The sequence below is a fragment of the Glycine max genome, chromosome 18 (assembly GCF_000004515.6).
Source record: "Glycine max cultivar Williams 82 chromosome 18, Glycine_max_v4.0, whole genome shotgun sequence".
NCBI classification, from domain to species: Eukaryota; Viridiplantae; Streptophyta; class Magnoliopsida; order Fabales; family Fabaceae; genus Glycine; species Glycine max.
Genome location: NC_038254.2, coordinates 24438324 through 24458765, shown reverse-complemented (window position 1 = coordinate 24458765; position 20442 = coordinate 24438324). Strand labels below are relative to the sequence as shown.

General features: G+C 37.0%; 1 protein-coding gene and 1 long non-coding RNA gene across 2 annotated transcripts; both read left to right on the top strand.

Annotated features, from left to right (window-relative positions):
- The first annotated feature begins 16879 nt into the window (after nucleotides 1-16879).
- On the top strand, nucleotides 16880-18127 carry LOC121173992 (uncharacterized). The gene is made up of 3 exons (XR_005889595.1): nucleotides 16880-17294; nucleotides 17411-17729; nucleotides 17936-18127. It is a non-coding gene; the product is annotated as an uncharacterized lncRNA (long non-coding RNA).
- Nucleotides 18128-18201: 74 nt separating this feature from the next.
- LOC121173936 (UDP-glucose 4-epimerase GEPI42) lies at nucleotides 18202-19481 on the top strand. The gene is made up of 4 exons (XM_041011788.1): nucleotides 18202-18246; nucleotides 18616-18690; nucleotides 18769-18860; nucleotides 19150-19481. Exons 1-4 carry the CDS (start codon nucleotides 18202-18204, stop codon nucleotides 19232-19234), a joined length of 297 nt encoding a protein of 98 aa, XP_040867722.1. The 3' UTR covers nucleotides 19235-19481.
- Nucleotides 19482-20442: the final 961 nt, after the last annotated feature.

Sequence of the window (20442 nt, the reverse complement as noted above, 5' to 3'; positions counted from 1 at the left end):
ATCGTAATGATCACGATGAAGGAGAATTAATTAACATCGTCTAAATGTGTTCTTCACAGGATGCGCTTGAGGAGCAGGCCTCACAGGGTTCCTTTGTTACCCATGGACGTCATGATATACTGACTGCTGCCATTGGGCGACCAGAACACCCTGGTCGTGTGCGTGCTGTAGGAGCCGGTATAACCATCAAACAATACTTTGGATCAGCTTCAAGGACCTCCTCCATTGCTCCCGAATACCTGCAACAGTTGACGCAACAAATCAAGGACCAACTAGAGGATTCAATCACAGAAAAAGTCACTCGACGGCTAATGTTATCCTTCAGCCAAATGCAATCACAGGGACTCGCACTGCCTCCTGAACCTGATGTTGGTCCTTCAGCTGCTCGTGTCAGCACAAAGGAGAGTTGTGTTGATCCCTCAGGGAACGATCTAGACACCGGTGACTCATACAAATGTGGGTTGTATATTGAAGAATATCCTTCTCGCCTGGTTGCCCTGGGAAGAGTTTATGAGGATCTACAACAATTCACAACATTCCTTTGCTGCATGATCAAGTTAAGGTTAGTGTTGAGGAGATTAGAGATGTAGATGCTCCCATTCCTGTACCCACTAAAGAGGTTAAGGTCGTGGGACAGGCTCTTAACACATTCCTTGCTTGGCCGACACATCTAGTCAAGCGTTTATCAGAACAGGTATTTTAGTGTCATTAAATGCTTATTTTTCCAATTAAAATGTTTACTGTGATTAAATTATGTCAATTAATTATGTTGGATAAACAGGGAGCTGTGAGACCCGCGAAACCTGCAGATAGGCCGGATGATGAGGTCGATGATCCGCTATATCTAATGACATTGACCATTCCACAGCTTTTTCTGAAGCCATTGCAGGTTATGTGGGATGCTACCTTGTTTGGCCTATTTAATGAAAACTTTCCCTTGTACATAAAGCATGAAGATCTGTCTGAAATTGCACATGGTGGTCAATGTCTCAGCATATCTGTTATACAGTTGTGGATTCTGTAAGTCAATTTAGATTATTGTTAGTTACCTAATTTATTGTTTTACCTTCATGCATAATTTACTTTGTGTTAACAATAATAGGCATATGACTGAGACAAGTATGCGAGCTGGGAATATCGATGTGTATGGATTCCTCGAGCCACAGTCTATCCAGAGATCTGGCCAATCACAATTTGAATCAGAAAATTACATTAAGAACTGGATGCAAAATTCAAAACGAGATGTGTACCTAGGAGCCTACTTGAATGGGTAACTTAAACTCAACAAATGAATTTAAATAATGTATAATAAGATAATAACATATATTGGTCTCCACTGCAGTGCACATTGGCAAATGGTCGTCATTTTGCCTAAGGAAAATGTTGTCATTTGGTTTTGTTCGTTGCATAATAAGCCAGACAACTACCTCAAAGGCATAATTAATAGGTCAGTGTTGTTTTTTAATATATTTGCATTAGCATTAGTCAGGTAAATCAAAATTTTAAATGTACAATAAGAATCTATGTTTGTATTCAATAGTGCTTTGAAAGGACTTGACGATACTCAACAAAGTAAATCCAAGACTCCTGCTAGGTGGATTGTTGTTAAAGTAAGTTATTTAAACAATATGTTTTCACTTATATTTTAGTATTGTGTAGACTAATTTGTACTGAACGTTGCATATCTAAATTTCATAATGTATTTAGTGTAATAGACAAAAAGGAAGCACTGAGTGTGGGTATTACGTCATGCATTGGATGTCAACTATAATCTTAGGAAATTTCCAGAATAATTGGGAAATGGTAATTTTTAATTCACCAAATTTCATATTATTATGATTGCTAATATATTATTAACTTATGTTTTATTATATCATGCAGTATTTCACTGATCCTAGACCATTGGAACCAGAAAGATTGAAGGCACTTCGCAACCAGTGGGCAAAGTACTATTTGAAAGTGAAAAATGAAACTTAGGATGTTTAGACAATCTTGTAATTGTAGTTTATATTTACTTACTTAATTTACAATTCATGTCTCAACATTAAATATGTTTTAAATTCATAGTAATTAGTAAATTTCTTATTGAATTTTCTGGTAAAAACTGTTTCAAAACAGAATGAAAATTATATGTTGTGTGGTCTGATTTTAAAATTTGCAGGTTATTTTTGGGATTTATTGAAAAAACAGACATCATGTTAAAAATAAATTTCTAAAACAACATCGGTCTTTAAAAAAACTGATGTGAAATGTTACTTACAACATCAGTTTCTTTAAAAACTGATGTTAAATGTCACTTACCTCAACATTTTTTAACATCGGTTTTTAAAAAAACTGATGTTGTAAGTAACATTTCACATCAGTTTTTTTAAAAACCGATGTGAAATGTCACCTACAACATCAGTTTTTTAAAAACCGATGTCAAATATCACATTTAACATCGGTTATTTTAAAAACCGATGTTACATGTCACTAACAACATCAGTTTTTTTAAAAATCGATGTTGATTTATAGATTTATAACTTTTTTTTCTTCATAATTCATATCATATAACATCGCCTATTTAAATAACCGATGTTAAATATCACTTACAACATCAGATTTTTAAAAAACTGATGTGAAATGTTACTTACAACATCAGTTTTTAAAAAACCGATGTCACATGTCACATTTAACATTGGTTATTTAAAAAACTGATGTTAAATGTCACTTACAACATCAGTTTTTTAAAAAACCGATGTTGATTTATAGATTTGTAATTTTTTTTCCATAATTTGTATCATATAACATCGCCTATTTAAAAAACCGATGTTAAATGTCACTTACAACATCAGTTTTTTAAAAAACCGATGTTAATTTATAGATTTATAATTTTTTTTTTCATAATTCGTATCATATAACATCGCTTATTTAAATAACCGATGTTGTATTTATTAGTTAACATCGGTTTTGAAAAACCGATGTTAATGATACTACTTTCCACATCGGTACTTTCAACATCAATTAATAACCGATGTTGAAAGTCTTAAATAACCGATGTTAAAACCTTATTTTCTAGTAGTGGCGTTTCGTCTTCTCCATACCTCGTAACAAATAATCCCTATTTGGTTTCGAGAAGACGAAATGCGGGTGAGACGGTGACGGCATCGTAACATGTTTGCTTTATGTCTGAAAATGTGCTCTTTGAAATTGATAATGGTGTAAATGTTAGTGTTGTTGTTATTGCGATTCTCTAATGAGTCTTGTGTTTGTAAGCTATGGTAGTGTTTGTTTTTTTATTTTTGCTTGGTTTGCGGTTATTACCATGGAAGTTAAATTATACATGTGTTTTTAAGCTATGATAGTGCATCTTGTTGTATATAGCTATGGCCTTCTGGGTCATGTATATGGTAGTAGCTTCATGTACACACTGCTAGAAAATAGGCTTTGGTTGCATAGTTTGTTTTTGGTTTGCATGGTTCTGTGTGTATGTGCTTGTTAATGGGACTTTGTGCTGGTGTGAGAATTCTGACACAGCCTTAGGCCCCCAAAATAGGAATATCATATTGGTATCATATTGGTATGTCAAATGTATCATGCATATTAATGTCATGTTTATATTGTAAATGGAGTTTAGAAATCATGGATGAATGTTAGTTGTCTTATACGACTAACTTTTGTTTAGAAAACATTTTCCCAAACTTGTATAGTTTCCCCAATTTATAGTATTTTGTAGGGATTTGTAAATAAATATTGTTTTCTTGTTATAGTTGTCTCTAGAATACTTTCCCTTGGATTTAATGATGAAATCTGTTCAATTTCAGGTTAAATGAGGCTAAATCTTGAAGTACTAAAACTGGTAGTTGCGCTTAACTCACCATTTGGGCTCAGCGCACATCCATCACTAAGCGCAGCTTCAGCGCGACAGAAGAATCTGGCAGAGCACCAATATCAAGGTCGTGCGCTAAGCACGAAATCAGTGCGCTAAGCGTAGCGGTTGTCTTCAGCCAGGCTCAGCGCATGACTGGCGCTAAGCTCAAATCCACTTACTCGTGCTATGCGCAAGGGTGGTGCTAAGCATAACGTCACAGATTCATAGCCTATTTAAAGCCTGTCTTGTGTAGAATTAGGGTACAGAGGGCACAAAAATTTTTACAACAATTCTAGAGCACACCACAGTGCCTATTTTTCGAGGAAAGAGCTTTGGAGGCAACAAGAGGAGTGATTTTTGCAGAGAGACATAGGTTTTGTAATTAGAGAGAGATTAGTGAGTTGCAGAGTGATTGTGAGATGCTGAGAAGAGGAGGAGTGATCCCCCTTCTTGTGTAAGGAGCAGTTATTCCCCCTTCTTGTTGGGAATTTCTAAGGAACAACTGATGTAATTACTTTAATATCTAATTGATTGTGTTTCCTGTGTTCAATGCTTCTTTCAATGCTTAATTTCTGCATGCTCTTGGTCTGATCACCCATTTGTATGTCTAGTTAGGTGACTTTAGCATTGGGAAATATATTGTTGCCTTAGAACTTGATAGAAGCAGGATTGAAACTTAGTCCAACAAGAGGGATCTGAGGATTAACTTTTAGTTTTCTTAATATGCTGTGATGATAATGTTGTTTAATTTAAGCCTAGTCCAACAAGAGGGATCTGAGGACAAAGCTTAGGTTAAATTAGTCTAAACTTTCGTAAGCTAATTAAGCTGAGCCTAGTCCAACAAGACGGATCTGAGGACGAAGTTTAGTTTAAATTAGTCTAAACCTACAAGGGCTGCTTACGTTAAGGCTAGTCCAACAAGAGGGATCTGAGGACGAAGCTTGAGTTAAGCTAGCCTAAGGAGGGATCGTGGTTTAGTACTTTAGGCTACAACATAGAACACAAAAGAATGATTGATTAGAGAAATATCCTTATATGCATCAGCTTGTTTGTTTGAGAGACCCAACACTTTTACCTATTGTTGTCAATCTTACTTGCATTTTTACTTTTTTTAACCTAGACTTAGTTTAATTTTGTTCTAAACCATCAATTATCAATGTTTCTTTCAACAATGGAGAAACCACAAAATTTGTGTAAGAAAATGGTGTAACAAAAGTGAAAAGATGAAGAATGAAGAACAATTGAGAGGAAAAGAGAGAGAAAGAGAGAAAAGAGAAATCTTGCACAACAAGTTTTGTACAAAATGAAGTGTAGTGAAGTTCTTTCTCCAAAATGAAGTTCAGTCCCTAAGTAACTAACAAACACTAATATATAGAGTGTTAGTAACTAACTAACTAACTACCTAACTAAACTAATTACACAAAACAAAAACCCAATTATTCAAGTGCATAGGCTCTGACTTCCAAGTTCAGTTTGATCATCGAGATGACCGAATTGGCCAAGTCTTATGTGTACCAAAATTGAAGATTGTTTTCTTAGCTTTCCAGGGATTACTCACACGTTCCATTTGGAGTTTTGTAGTGTCCTCTAGGCCCTACACAAGGCAGATAAGTCAAGTAAGCACAAAATCTGAAATTTAGCTATAATTCTCAATTAAGATCAATCATTTGCCTAAGACCAAAATTGAGTTAAGGTGAAAAAATAAGGATCAAAGAAATTTCAATTGAGATAAGAAGAATAGAAAAATATCAAACTACAAATGCTCAATCAATGGACTGTGATGACTGGACACAAATTTAATGAAACACAACATTTTGAGTGTTTTTGTGTTGAGTCACTTAAAGTGAGTTAGATCATTATTTGAAAAATCCCATCAACTTCCCCGATGTTTTCTCTCTCTTAACCCCAAACACTTAACTGTCACCATCATAAATCACCTCAACCTTTCACTATCAAACCTTCTGCAAACTCTCTGCATTCTCTCTCTCCCTTAGAAAACCTTTGCACCCAAAACCTTTTACTTCTCTTAGAATCTTCTAGAAACCCTAACAATGGACAAGAAACAAAAACAAACACAAACCACCCAGGCTGACCCAAACTTCAGGAACAACCTACCTTTTGCTTCATCCAAAGAAAGTGAAGCTGTACAAATTGTCAGAACTGAACCAGTGTCCATAATTGCTACAGAAGTCTCACTGAAAGACAAGGAGCCCAAGGTTCACATTGAACACTTCTTAGACATCAATTCGCTAGAGAATGTTGGCTACATTATCAAAGCACATCTCATGTGCGGCATCCACCACTTCTCGAGGACCCAAAGGTGGTGGTGCCTGAATTGATTTGCATATTTTGGAGGACAACCAAGGTCTACTGTAATGAAGTCATTGGTGAATAATTTGTTGGCCAAGTTCTTGGCATATCTGTAAAGTTGGCTGCTGAAACTATTGCCCAATCCATTGGGTGTAAGCGACGGGGAACAAAATTTATGAACAGTTGGGGCAACGAACTTGAAGACCACATTGGTCAGTCATTGTGGGGACCTAATTGGGCCAACATGCCAAGGAAGTATGGTACTATTAGTCGTCTTATACGACTAAGTTTTGTATAAATTTTTTTTTCCAAAACTTGTATAGTTCCCCAATTTATGGTTATTTTGTAGTAATTTGTAAATAAATCTGGTTTTATTGTTAAAGATATCTCTAGAATACTTTCCATTGGATTTAATGATGAAATCTGTTCAATTTCAGGTTAAATGAGGCTAAATCTCGAAGTGCTAAAAGTGGTAGTTGCGCTCAGCTCACCATTTGGGCTCAACGCACATCCATCGCTACGCGCAACTTCAGTGCACTTAGAGCAATAGAAGAATCTGGCAGAGCATCAATATCAAGGTCACGCGCTAAGCACAAGATCAGTGTGCTAAGCGCAGCGGTTATCTTCAACCAGGCTCAGTCTTAAATGTTGTTACAATAATGTTGTTTTAAATATGTTGTTACAATAATGTTGTTTTGGGATCTGCAGATTAAGTTTTGGTTTTAAATATGTTGTTACAATAATGTTGTTTGATCTAAGCCTAGTCTTAAATGAGGGATCTACGGATGAAGCTTAGGTTAAATTAGTCTAAACTTTTGTAAGCTATTTAAGCTGAGTCTAGTCTTAAATGAGGGATCTGCGGACGAAGCTTAGTTTAAGTTAGTCTAAACCTACGAGGGCTGTCTAAATTAAGCCTAGTCCAACAAGAGGGATCGAGGTTTAGTAATTTAGGCTACAACATAGAAAACAAAAGCATGATTGATTAGAGAAACATCTTTATATACATCATCTTGTTTTTTAGAAAGACCCAACACTTTTACCTACTGCTGCCAATCTTACTTACTTGCATTTTTTATTGTTTTTAGCCTAGATTTAGTTTAATTCTGTTCTAAACCATCAATTATCAATGTTTCTTTCAACAATGCCTTATTTTTGAATCTAACCCTGTCTAGTACTAGTTCCCTGAGTTCGATACTCGAATTCATCCATTTTAATTTTAAATACTTGACGATCTTGTGTGCTTTCCTGCAAATCGGATTTCCCATGAACATATTTGTATAAATAAAAATTGGACTAAAATGTAACTGCAGGGGAAATCCAACAAAAGTATTTATGGCGCCGTTGCCGGGGAACTAGATTCATTAGAAGAGTTTAGTTTAGTTTTACGGCATTGCTTTTTATCATTTTCTGTTTGATTCATTGATTCTTTTGTGTATACTTTTGTTACTATAAATTCATTGATCTTTTGAACTAGATAATTGTTGTTCTGTTTTCTTGTATGCAAAGAAGATCCACTGCATGTGATTTGAAGATTAAAGCCACCTGTAGAAGGCATAATTCAGAGAGAATCAGAAATTTTTTTGCAGGATTTAGAAGTAGCAGCAACTCCAGAAGAAGAACCTCGATCTTCCGAGGCATCTTCTAGTTTTCCTATTGCAAGGCATTCTCATATAGAACCTGTTGAAGATCCAATCATGGATAAAGAGCCAAGAAGAGTAACCCTAGAGGATTATTCAAGTTCTATTATGCCACAATTTTTCACCAGTATTTCACAGCCAGAAGTTCAAGCTTAAACAATTACTTATCCTCCCTCTTTGATACAGCTGATTCAAAATAATCTATTTCATGGTCTACCCAATGAAGACCCTTATGCTCACTTGGCCACCTATATAGAGATATGCAATACTATCAGGCTGGCAGGTGTGCCTGCAGATGCAATCAGGTTGAGTTTGTTCTCATTTTCCTTAGCTGGAGAAGCTAAGAGATGGCTTCATTCTTTTAAAGGAAACAATTTGAAGTCATGGGATGAAGTAGTGGAAAAGTTCTTGAAGAAGTACTTCCCCTGAATCAAAGACTGTAGAAGGCAAAGTTTCCATCTCTTCCTTCCACCTGTTTCCAGATGAATAGTTGAGTGAGGCACTTGAAAGATTCAAAGGTTTATTGTGGAAAACGCCCACTCATGGTTTTTCGGAACCAATACAGCTCAACATATTCATAGATGGGTTGAGACCACAATCTAAACAGCTCTTGGATGCTTCATCTTGGGGTAAGATCAAAATGAAGACCCTCGAGGAAGCAATGGACTTAATTGAAAGCATGGCTGCTAGTGACATTGCCATTATGAGAGACCGAGCCCACATTCCTACTAAGAAGAGCTTATTGGAGCTAACCTCATAGGATGCTCTGTTGGCACAAAACAAGTTGCTATCCAAGCAACTAGAGGCATTAACAGAAACACTCAGTAAGTTGCCAACTCAACTTCATTCTGCACAAACTTCACATTCTTCTATTTTGCATGTTGCAGGATATACAATTTGTGGTGGAGCTCATGAATTTGGATGTTGTATCCCAAATGAAGAGAAAATTGCACATGAAGTTAATTATATGGGGAATCAGCCCAGAGGCAATTTCAATACAAGTGGATTTCCAAGATTTCAGAACAACCAGCAGTATCAACAGCAGTGACAATGGCAAAATCACCCTGGTAACCAATTCAACAGAGACCAGGGTGGTTCATCTACAAGACCACAACAGCAGATGCTAAGTCTCTTTGACCGAACCACAAAGCTGGAAGAGACTCTAGCTCAATTCATTCAAGTGTCAATGTCTAACCAAAAAGAGCATGGAGTCTTCAATTAAGAATCTGGAAGTTCAGGTGGGCCAGCTTGCAAAGCAGTTAGTTGAAAGACCATCCAGCAGCTTTACAGCAAACACAGAGAAAAATCCTAAGGAAGAGTGTAAAGTTGTAATGACTAGAAGCAGAATGGCGATTCAAGCTGAGGAAGGAAGAACTGATCAAAAGGTGGAGGGATTTAAACAACAACTGGCTGATCAACCAACACTAGAACCGGTTGATGATTTAGTTGAACTTGAAGAAATTGTTGAGGAAGCAGAAGGTGATGAAGAAGAAGAGACACCAAAAAGAGACTGTTAAGAAAGAATAAAGAAGAAGGAAGAAAAAGAAAAAAGAAAAAGAAGAAGAAATAAAAGAAGAAGAAGAAGAAGAAAAAGAAAAAGAAAAAAGTTGAAAATGAGAAACAAAAAGAAAAGGTTGCTAAGAGTGAGAAGAAGAAGGGCAAGAGTAAGGCCAACATAGAAAAGAAGAAAGAGGCTACTCTTATTAAATGCAAGGAGGTACCTTATCCATTGGTACCCTCCCGGAAAGATAAAGAGCGTCATTTGACCAGATTTCTTGATATCTGCAAGAAACTGGAAATTACTTTGCCTTTTGGAGAAGCACTTCAGCAAATGCCCCTATGCCAAATTTTTTAAGGATATGCTAAACAAGAAAAACCGGTACATCCATAGTGATAGAATTGTTGTGGAAGGTAACTGTAGTGCTATCATTCAACGCATCTTTCCACCCAAGCACAAGGATCCTGGAGTTGTCACGATACTGTGTTCTATCGGCGATGTTGTTGTAGGTAAAGCTCTTATAGACTTGGGAGCCAATATCAATTTAATGCCTCTCTCCATGTGCCGACGACTTGGAGAGCTGGAAATAATGCCCACATGCATGACCCTCCAGTTGGCTAATCGCTCCTTTGCTAGACCATATGGAGTGATTGAAGATGTTTTGGTGAAGGTTAAGCACCTTATATGATTTTGTTGTCATAGATATAGAAGAGGATGCTGACATTCCTCTCATTCTTGGCCTCCCATTCATGTCTACTGCAAGTTGCATGGTAGACATGGGAAAGAAAATGTTGCAGATAGGCATAGAAGATTAGAAGATCAACTTTGATTTGTTCCATGAGGACAAAGATCCACCAAGCCAAAATGTCTGTCTAAAAGTGCATGTGATGGAGGAAAGGAAACCTGAGAAAAAGGCCCTTGAAGTAGGAACTTTGTTGGATCCTGGATAATAGGATGATGCATCAAGCTAGTGACGTTAAAAGAGCACTTATTGGGAGGCAACCCAACTTTTCTTTCCCTTTTCTCTTTTTCATTCTTATCTCTTGCATGTAGTTAGGATAATTGCTTGTGATTGTGATTAATTATCAGCTTGTTTAGTAATGATCAAGGGGTTTTAAGCTTGTGTGAAGAGATAGATAGAAAAAGACTTTAGAAATTTTTTTTGCTATTGTCTATTCGTTAAGTGCAGACCTTGCGCTAAGCGCCCAGTCTTCACGCGCTAAGCCCGAGCTTGCTCGCGCTAAGCACAGAGACCCCTGATTGGTTAGCTGAATAGTTCAGCTAAGTGCATATCACTGCGCTAAGCCCAACATCTTCACTATAATTGAACCTTAATAAGTGGGCTTAGCGTGGATGATGCGCTAAGCGCAATTTCTTCTCTGGAAAAATTTCATTGTTGGCGCGCTAAGCACGCTGTCTTGTGCTAAGCCCTAGATCCATTCTGGAATTTGAGCTTTCAAGCTGGGCTAAGAGGGGTAGGATGCGCTAAGCACCAATCTCACCTGTTGCGCTAAGCCTGAACTACTCTCTGTAAGTTGAAGCTTGATTGCGCGCTAAGCCTCGCATCTCAGGCTAAGCGCATATTGCAGAAAATTGTGTTGCAGAAAGCGCTAAGCGCAGCCTATTGCGCTAAGCCCCAAATGCTCACTAGAATTTGCAACTTCAAGTTGGGCTTAGCGCGAGGTTAGGCTAAGCACTTGGGCTTTAAACTCAAACGCCATATGGGTGCGCTAAGCTCAGCTGTGCACTAAGCGCGCCATACGAATTTCAGTTTTTAAAATCAAAGGTTGAGGCACTTTGGGTGCTACCTTTACACCCAAGCCTTTGCCCCTTGCTAACCTTGAGCTTGTGTGCTTCCTTTTGCATGCTAGAACTAACGTGTTTGCATCTTTCTTGCTTCATTCAGCATTACAATCACAATCCAAGTAAGTGAGTACATTTTCAATTTCATTTTCATCCTTCAAACCACAACATAGATGATTTCTTGCTTTCTTAGTTAGCAATGTTGTTACGTTAGGGTTTTTAGTTTTAGGGTTAGACATTCTAGGATTTTAGGTAACTTAGAAGCTCATTAGGGGCAATGTGGCTGAAAGGGGTGAAGACCCCTGTGTTTCTGTTTGGAAATCGTGATGAACGCTCTAAGCGTGCCTGTTGTGCTTAGCCTGTTCATCGCAACTGTTAAAATTTTGGATTTCCAGATGATCGCGCTAAGCGGACCATGTCACTCTAAGCATGTTCATCCCTGCTGATGAACAATATGATGAACCCACTAAGTGCGTCTGGGCACTAAGCGGGCTTAGTGTTCAGACATTAAGATTTTTGAATTTTTGTTCAGCGCTAAGCCTGACTTGTCAGGCTAAGCGCCACTATGCTTCTGTTAGTTAGTCCTTTGAATAAGGCTAAGCGTAGCTGCTGTGCCAAGCCCTTGTGTCGAGGAGGTTGAGCTAAGCACAGCCTGCTGTGCTAAGCTCAATTCTCTCACTGTTTTTGAGTTTTTGTAGTGAGGCTAAGTGCGCCCTGTGCGCTAAGCCTGAGTTTCATTTTGGTGAGGCTGAGCTAAGCGCGCCATGCTGCACTAAGCCCAGACTCTCTTCTGTTTGAAAATTGTAGACTTAGGCTAAGCCCAGCATGCTCCGCTAAGCCTAATCTGTAGAAAAATATTTTCTATGTCTTTAGGCTAAGCGCAAGTCTGCTGCGCTTAGCCCATGAGTAAAATTTTATAAGGCGCGCTAAGCCCAACCTTCTGTGCTAAGCGCCCAATCAAAATTTCAGTTTTATTGGGAATAAGCTTTGTTTAATCTTGTGCTTTGTTCTAATTATTTTGCAGATGGCATCTAAGAAAAAGAAGGCTCCTTCTACACCTTCCCAAGTCAGATATGACCAGTCTAGGTTCACCTTTCAAGAAGCTTGGGAAAGGCATATTGATATAATTGTACCTAGGAAGCTGTTACCTGAACGAAATGTGGTAATCTACCACACAGAGTTCGATGAGTTTAAAGTGGAATTAATGAGAAGACACTGGGACGAAGAGCTCACAAGCATTGATGAAGGCAGCATCAATGTTGCCATTGTGAAAGAATTCTATGCAAACTTGTATGAACCAGAAGATAAATCACCCAAGCAGGTGCGGGTCAGGGGTCATCTGATTAAATTTGATGAAGATACTTTGAATACTTTTCTGAAGACCCCAGTGATTGTAGAAGAGGGGGAGAATTTATGTGCTTATTCGAGATTTGCACTCCTGAGGCCTGATCCTCAGGAGTTAGCTACTAAGCTCTGTATCCCTGGGAGGGGATTTGAGCTGAATGTTGATGGTCTCCCCTTGAAGATCTTAAGGAAGAACATGACTGCTCTCGCTCAAACATGGAGCGTTCTTTCTTATTGTAACTTGGTCCCAACCTCCCACACTTCTGACATCACATAGGAAAGGGCCAAGTTAATCTATGGCATCATCATGAAGATGAATATGAATGTGGGGTACCTCATCTCCCACCAGATATTTATTACTGCACAACACGATTCCTCCAGATTTGGATTCCCAGCCTTGATCACAACTCTATGCAAGGCTAGAGGAGTCCAATCAGATTCTAGATCCCTGGAGAGCCTGAGCCCTGCCATTAACTTGGCATACATTAAGAAGAACTGTTGGAATCTAGATGATCCAACAGTAACATTCAAAGGGCTAAGGAAGGCCAAGGGTAGGAGATCAGAGGCCCCTACTACTTCAGCAACACTAGAGACAACTGCACCTTCTTCATCCACAACTCCAACACCTCCCTATTCGACTCCAGCACAGACTCCAGCTATTCCTGCTCCATTTCTATTTCAGCTTCTAGCTCTTTCATTATCTGGACCATTAGAGTTTTTATTTACAATAGAGATGCTCCATTCTATGCTCCAGAGCTTACACAGGGGGCAGACCATTATCATGCAGAGCCTTCAGAGCTTGGGCCTGCCATCCATCATGAGCATGGATGAGTTTGGCACACAGATGGCCTGGCCAAGAGCCCACCCTTCTCCTTCTGGAGGGGGTGGGGCCTCCGCAGCCCAGGAGCTTGAGCCAAAGGAGCCCGTAGCAGCAGCTGAGGAGCCAGTGGAGGGGGAGGATGAACTCACTCCTCCTGAGCCCTTTTATTATGATACAAATGTACACATCGCTCAGGAGGAGGAAAGTTCTACTTATCAAATGCCAGAGCCATCCCCTGCACCAGCTCATGAGGAGACCTTGCCATCAGTACCAGTTTTGGAGCCTGAGCCCACCATTCAGGATTCATCAGCAGCTCCAGTACTGGATCTGAATGAAGATCAGCCACAGGAGGATCAGGACATTTAAATTATGTTTTGTTTTTAATTTTGCAAATTATGAACAATTTAGTTTATCAGTATTTAGTTTGCTTTTGAGTTTGATTTATGTTTTAGTTGTTTTAAATTTCAGTCATTTAAATTCCAGTCTTTTGAAATTCCAGTTATTTTAGTGTTGTTGAGTGCTTGTACAAAAAGCTTGTTTGAACAGTGAATTGGTTGAATTGGATTCGGTGGTTGTTTTGTTTGAAATGAATGGTTGTGTTTGAATTGATTGAGAAAATGTATGAATTGAGTGGATTGGAATGATTAGGTGTTTGTTTTGATCAAACTTGCAGTCATTAGAAGTGAATGAGCATGTGATTGGAAGTATGACTGAAAATGTTAGTCAGTGTGTCAAATTGATTGTGAAGGAATGCATTAACCGTATCCCGGTGAGAGTGTGATCCGTAAATTTTGAGAGAAACGACTATCATTTAGTATTGATTTTTGCATGAATCTCTGAAGTATGGACTAAATGCATGAAATTGAGGATGATGAAGGCCATGTTTGATTGTGATAGCCACTTAGCCAAAAAGCTTACCGCGTGCTTGAATGATTTATCGCTTGCACCCAGTTTGAGCTGAATGAATTATTGATTGATTGAACCCTAAGCCTATATAGTGTTATCTCCTGCTACATTGTCTTAGGTTGTAGGAGAGCATCATCCACAGGAAGCTTGGTTCAAAGCAAATTTATCCCAAATTTGGGGGAGTAATTATCAAGGTAAATTTGTTCCAAATTTGGGGGAGATACTAGGTAAGAATTGAAATGGTCAAAGTAAATAGCATACACATACTATTTCTGTATATACACATACTGTTTTTGTATATATGTGTTTTCAAAAAACATAAAACAACTGTAAATATGGATTAATCTAATAAGTGTGTATGCTGTAATTCCATGAATGAAAGTTGAGTGCCTAAAAGAGCAAGTATTAGGGTGAGAATGAATGAAAAAAAGTGAAGGTTTATCTATGGATGAATGCTCTCCTAGAACCTAAGCTTTTGAATCCTAGAAAAACCATGATTTGTTGGCAGCCTAACCCATTACAAGCCTAGAAAGTCCTTCGGATTCATTTTGTGTGTTTATTTCTGTATGGTATGAGATAAAATGCAAAGGTTAGCACTTGTGTTAGTTGTTTATAATGGAATGAGCCTAAACACTTGAGCTTGAGTGAAACAATGACTGTGAGGCTTTGGTTGATGATCCATCCTTGATATCTGTCATTCTCACTAGCTTATTTCAGTTGTGACTCTAATGCATATGTTCCTATCTTTGAAAAGCTGCATGTTTGTGAAAAGCAATTGATTGAAGCATTCCATGATATTCAGTTCATATGGTTGAATTCCTCTGTGAAGCAAACACCATTTTTGAATGACCAATGAACATCAACAAAACTGGAAGGAAATGACTAACATAATGATGAAGATTAACAAAGCATCAGATGAAATGTTCAATACTATTCATGTTATTGATCAGGTTAGAAATTATTTCAAGACTATTCTAAAATAAACATGACTTGATATATAACAATACTTTTGCTTATATTAATTTGTTTGTTAAAAGTAGCCTTACGGTGAAGTGAGTAAGTAGGTCATTTGCTATAAGATGGAAAGATGAACTAGAGCCTACGTGGCATCTGCTACACTCTAGAGGCAATATACACTCTATCATATATAACCAAGATTTGGTGAGTTCAGCTCTACTTGCTGGATGGACGAAACTTAGAGAGTTCTATGGGCTCACTAGAAATCATCAGGTCATCTTGACCCACTATGAATAGAGTGTTTTCCTCCTCACCATCTTCAAAACTAGCTCTGAACCAAAAGCTTTTCCTAAATGGCACTCCTTGTACCATCAAGTTCCTAACTCAGTCACTTTTAAAGTCCTACTCACTGAGTACAGAGTGACTTGCAATAATTTAGTGAGTAATTAAACATTCATCTCTGTATGTCAAATTTTGATATCATATAGTTATCTAATATGAATATCTTTTGCATTTCAAGATGTGCCGAGTACCATGTACTCATTTATGAAAGTTGTAAGATTCACTCATGTGAACTTGGAAGGGACAGAGTGTAGAATAGTTTATAATCATCATAGGAAGACTGCAAAAATTGGAAATATCTTTTCCTCTCTGTATGTCAAATTTTGATATCATATAGTTATCTAATATGAATATCTTTTGCATTTCAAGATGTTCCAAGTACCATGTACTCATTTATGAAAGTTGTAAGATTCACTCATGTGAACTTGGAAGGGACAAAGTGTAGAATAGTTTATAATCATCATAGGAAGACTGCAAAAATTGGAAATGGATGGAGGACTTTTGCACAAATACAAAATTTGCTTCCTTGAACTCAAATTATATTTGTGTTCCCAAATGCAACTTCTAACTTTGTTTTATTATGGCTTTGTTTGTAATTAAAGTACATTACTACTCTAATATATTATCAACTTGTAAATTTTTGTTTATAATATGTTATTTTGTTTAGAAATGTTTATAACTACCCTTGGTGTGTGATATATTGATATACTTTGTTTATAACTTTTGATGCATGGTTGATTTATGCGTTTTTATACAACTTTGAACGATAAGTTGTGATCTGAATTAATTACTACATGTTGTTAATTAAAAAAATAAATACGATATTTAAAATTAAATCATAGAACAACATCGATTTTTAGAAAAATCGATGTTTTTTTCTTCTTACCAACATCGATTTTTAGGAAAACTGATGTTCTTGTTTACTAACAACATCGGTTATTCAAAAAACCGATGTTGTTTTTTGCTACAATAACATTGGTTTTTAAACAACCGATGTTAATATTGATAAATTCACATCAATAATTTTAACATTGATTAACAATCGATATTAAAAGTCTTTAATAATCGATGTTAAAAGCATTTTTTTTAAGAATGCTTCATAGATTTGCTCATCCGAAAACATGGTATAAAAGGCACAAAATGTTGGTACATAACTAACATTAATTCATTCTTTCACTCGACCTATATCTTTATTAATTTGAGCATCAGAGTGATTGCAAGCTCTATAATGCCATCAATAAATGCGCCTAGCGCCACCTCTTGAATCTAACACATGCTTTTTAAAGAATTTGCTTATTTTCCTAGGACACTTTTATTGGATTGATCTGTCAAGTAACTATCTATATATACTATCTATAAAAGAGATACCCCTGAAAAATTCTAAAATGCCCCTACCTAAGGTTGTGACACCTGTCCATTTCCTTGGTTTTTTGGTCTTTTAACCTTTTCATTTCCCACTCCCTTGGTTGCTCCACGTATTGTTCCAAGTGTCTTCTTTTCTAACCTTTTCATTTCCCACTCCCTTGGTTGCTCCACGTATTGTTGCAGGTGTCTTCTTTTCCAATCTTCATCCCAAGTCTTTTCGGTTTTCTTTTTATTTTTCCATTTCTCTTTCTCCCATGGCAAAAGGCTCCTTTCTCTTTCTCTCTCACTCACTTTCTTTCTCTGTACAACTTGGAAGCTTTCTCTCTCTCAAAGCAGCAAGGTCCTCCACCACCACCACCTCCAATCTCCGTCTTTCACCCAGAGAGAGATACTGTGTGTGAGATCAGTTTTTGGTTCATGGATTCCTTTTCTCTTCTACACAATTCCAAGCATCTATTCTTGGTATTTGATATATTTCATTCCTTTCTCTTTCATATATTTTTTTTCTTCTTTTAATTTACTATTTTTTGGTTTATAAACGGTCACCCATGATGCGGATTGGATTTTGTGTTGTGCAGGTTTGAATAAGTTTTGGGCTTTTGGTGGTAATGTGGTGGCTATGGATAAGGACTCGTGTGGAGTGGGGTTCATGGCGGAACTGTCTGGCATGGAGCAAGAAGAGACTAAAAAAGCTTTCTTTATTTTGACTGTAGAGAAGAGAGTAAGCTATTAGAGGGTGAAAGGTTGAAGAGAATAGAGGGTCACATTACATATTTGAAGTGTTTTTCCCTTATAGAATCTCCACTTTGATCATTATAAGAAAAGCAAGGGCCTTTTCTTTTTCTTGTGCTGAAAGAAGGCTTAGAAATGGCATCAAGAGCAAGACAAAACAAAAAGGTCCTTCATTTCACACTTTCGTGCACTTTCTCCCCCCTATTTTGTTACCCTCTTGAGTTTCTTCCTCATTCACTGAACTTTTTGTGAATATTTTTGCATTTTCATCGTATTATGTTTTCCAAGTTTTTGTTTTTGTTTTGTTTTAACGTGTTTGTGAGTTTTCTAACATTTTTCCCTTCCTTAATGGTGTTTTATTTTGTCTGCAGAACAAGATGCAGGATATCATGCGCATGGATGCTGCCCTGGACGCAATGCGTCCACTTGGATTTAGGACACAACTGATTCTACGAACGGTTAATGAGCTTCTCGATGTTGGTTTTCGCTTCTCCGAATAGTTAAAGCAAAACAAGTGCTAAATATTTTGTTTTCATAATTTTGGTTTACTTTTTAACATGTGGTGTGGGGGCTTCTTCAGGTGTATGGTGGAAATCAAGGATGATGCTTTATTGAAGAGACCTATTACAAGCTCCTAATGGAGGCCCTACTTAGCAAACAACAAGGTTCTGTAGAATATAGGGTAGAAAATATTTAGAAACTATGAAATGAATGTTGTGCAATATTTCCAGTTGAATGAATATGGTGAAAGATTTTCTCTTGGACAACATATATAAAACACAAATTCAGTTTAGAATAGCACTTTGGAGGCTTAACAACAGCTATGCTCTCGACTTTGCAGTTGATAGATACACATGCAACATTTGTTAATGCAAATACCATTCAACTACCTGTGTATATGATCACACTTGATACTACAGAGAAATTATTTCTTTTGGATAGGCAATAATGGTTGTTATGACTGCCATTAAGAGTATATTGTTGTCACTGCTATTTTTTGTTTCTTTGTTATTTTTATGCAATTCAGGTGGGAATGGAACTTACCAAATAGTTTGGTAATCTTGGAACTGGGCATGGCACATCCGTGCTTGAAATGGTTGCTGCCTTTGAAAAAGCTTCCGGCAAGGTCATATCATATTATTTTTCATCTTCCTTTCCTCGCTCACATGAATCATCCACTCAACCTGATTTCTTAATTTTCCAGAAAATTCCATTAAAAATGTGTCCCAGAAGACCTGGGGATGCTACTGCTGTATATGCATCTACGGACAAGGCTGAGAAAGAACTTGGTTGGAAGTACGTACCCACCATCACTTTCTTTATTTTTACTTGCTCCTCTCAATTCCATGATCATTATCATTTTTTATCTCTGGCGATATTATAAACCTACTTACTAACTCATGCACAACAAAATTAAAGATTAGCTTTATAATTGTATGGTTTACTCAGCATAATTATGAGAAGCCAGCTTATGAATTGGTAATTAAAAGGATGAGGTCTATAAAACAGACGACCAACCTACTATGCTGCATTGCCGATAAATAGTTTAAAGTTATTATTATTATCGTCTTTTTTAATGGTGCAGGGCAAAATACAGTATAGAGGAAATGTGCAGGGATTTGTGGAATTGGACAAGCAAAAATCCATGGGGATACCAGGGGAAGCATTAAATGAAATTCGGTGCTCGATCGGTTGTACTTGGAGGAGGTCTTCCTCCACCATATCATATCATCTCCACTCCAGATATAATATGTTGATGTTTCTTTTGTTGATACAATTGATTGGTTGATTGATTCTTTACACTACATATGTTGTTGGCCTAAATAATTGTCTGATTATGAATTTTCATATTGTAGAAAGGACCACTTTGATGAGTTATATATGAGAATTAATTTAAATGATTTCCCACAAAAAAAACGACCAATTTCTCTTCATAATTATTTGTTGGCTGCAGAGACACTTCAGTTCTTTCAAATTTCTTAGAGATTGCTTGCTATGCTCAATGGCACATGCCGAGATCAATCCATCGATACTAACCATGTGTTTGTTTGCCTCTACGTCCAAATGAAATGCTTCAATTTTCTAATAAAAACAAACGTGAAATGAAATAGCTTCTACTTAGTTAGATATAGAAAGTGCTTTTTTTTTTATTCAGCCGCTTAGACATGTGCTTCTTCAATCTTAAAGTCTCAGCTTTTTTCAGTTATTTTTCTTCTTCTCTTTTTAGTCGATACGGACTGTTGTGATATAACCTAATAAAAACGATAATATTTCCCTGAGAGCATATAAGTTACTAAAGGTTAAATTTGTAAAAAGAAAGTTCTAAACTTTTAAAATTAGAATAATTCCAAAATGATTAATATTTTAAAACCAATGAAGAAAAATAAAAGTTAGTTTTCATGTTTATGATTGGGTGAATGAAGTTGTAATTTTGAGTAGGAAACTATAGAATTTAGAAGCATTATGTTGGTTGCTTTGTTATGCAGAGAATTACTGAGGGACAGAACAATGTGGTAATTACTGATAGGATGTGGGCTAGGCTTCTATCTTCAACAAATTTGTCTAGCTTTACGATTGCTAAGACTGTCTCTGAAGAAAAAAGGCAAGAAGAAGCAAACGGTCATGTCCCTGAGTAAAGGCATTGTTCAAATAACCATTTGGCTTAGAAAGAAGTCAGCAACATTTTTCATCCTGCTATATATGTACATGTTTATTGTATTCATTTTATCTTATATATATTAGAAGTTTTGTTTGTCCTAGCAATCTGGCTTTGACCTTTGTCACAATTTACCTATATGACAAAGTTTTTGTGTAGCAGTACATTAAAATATGTAGACTTACCATATATTGTTTACAACTATATCTATTGATTGTTAAC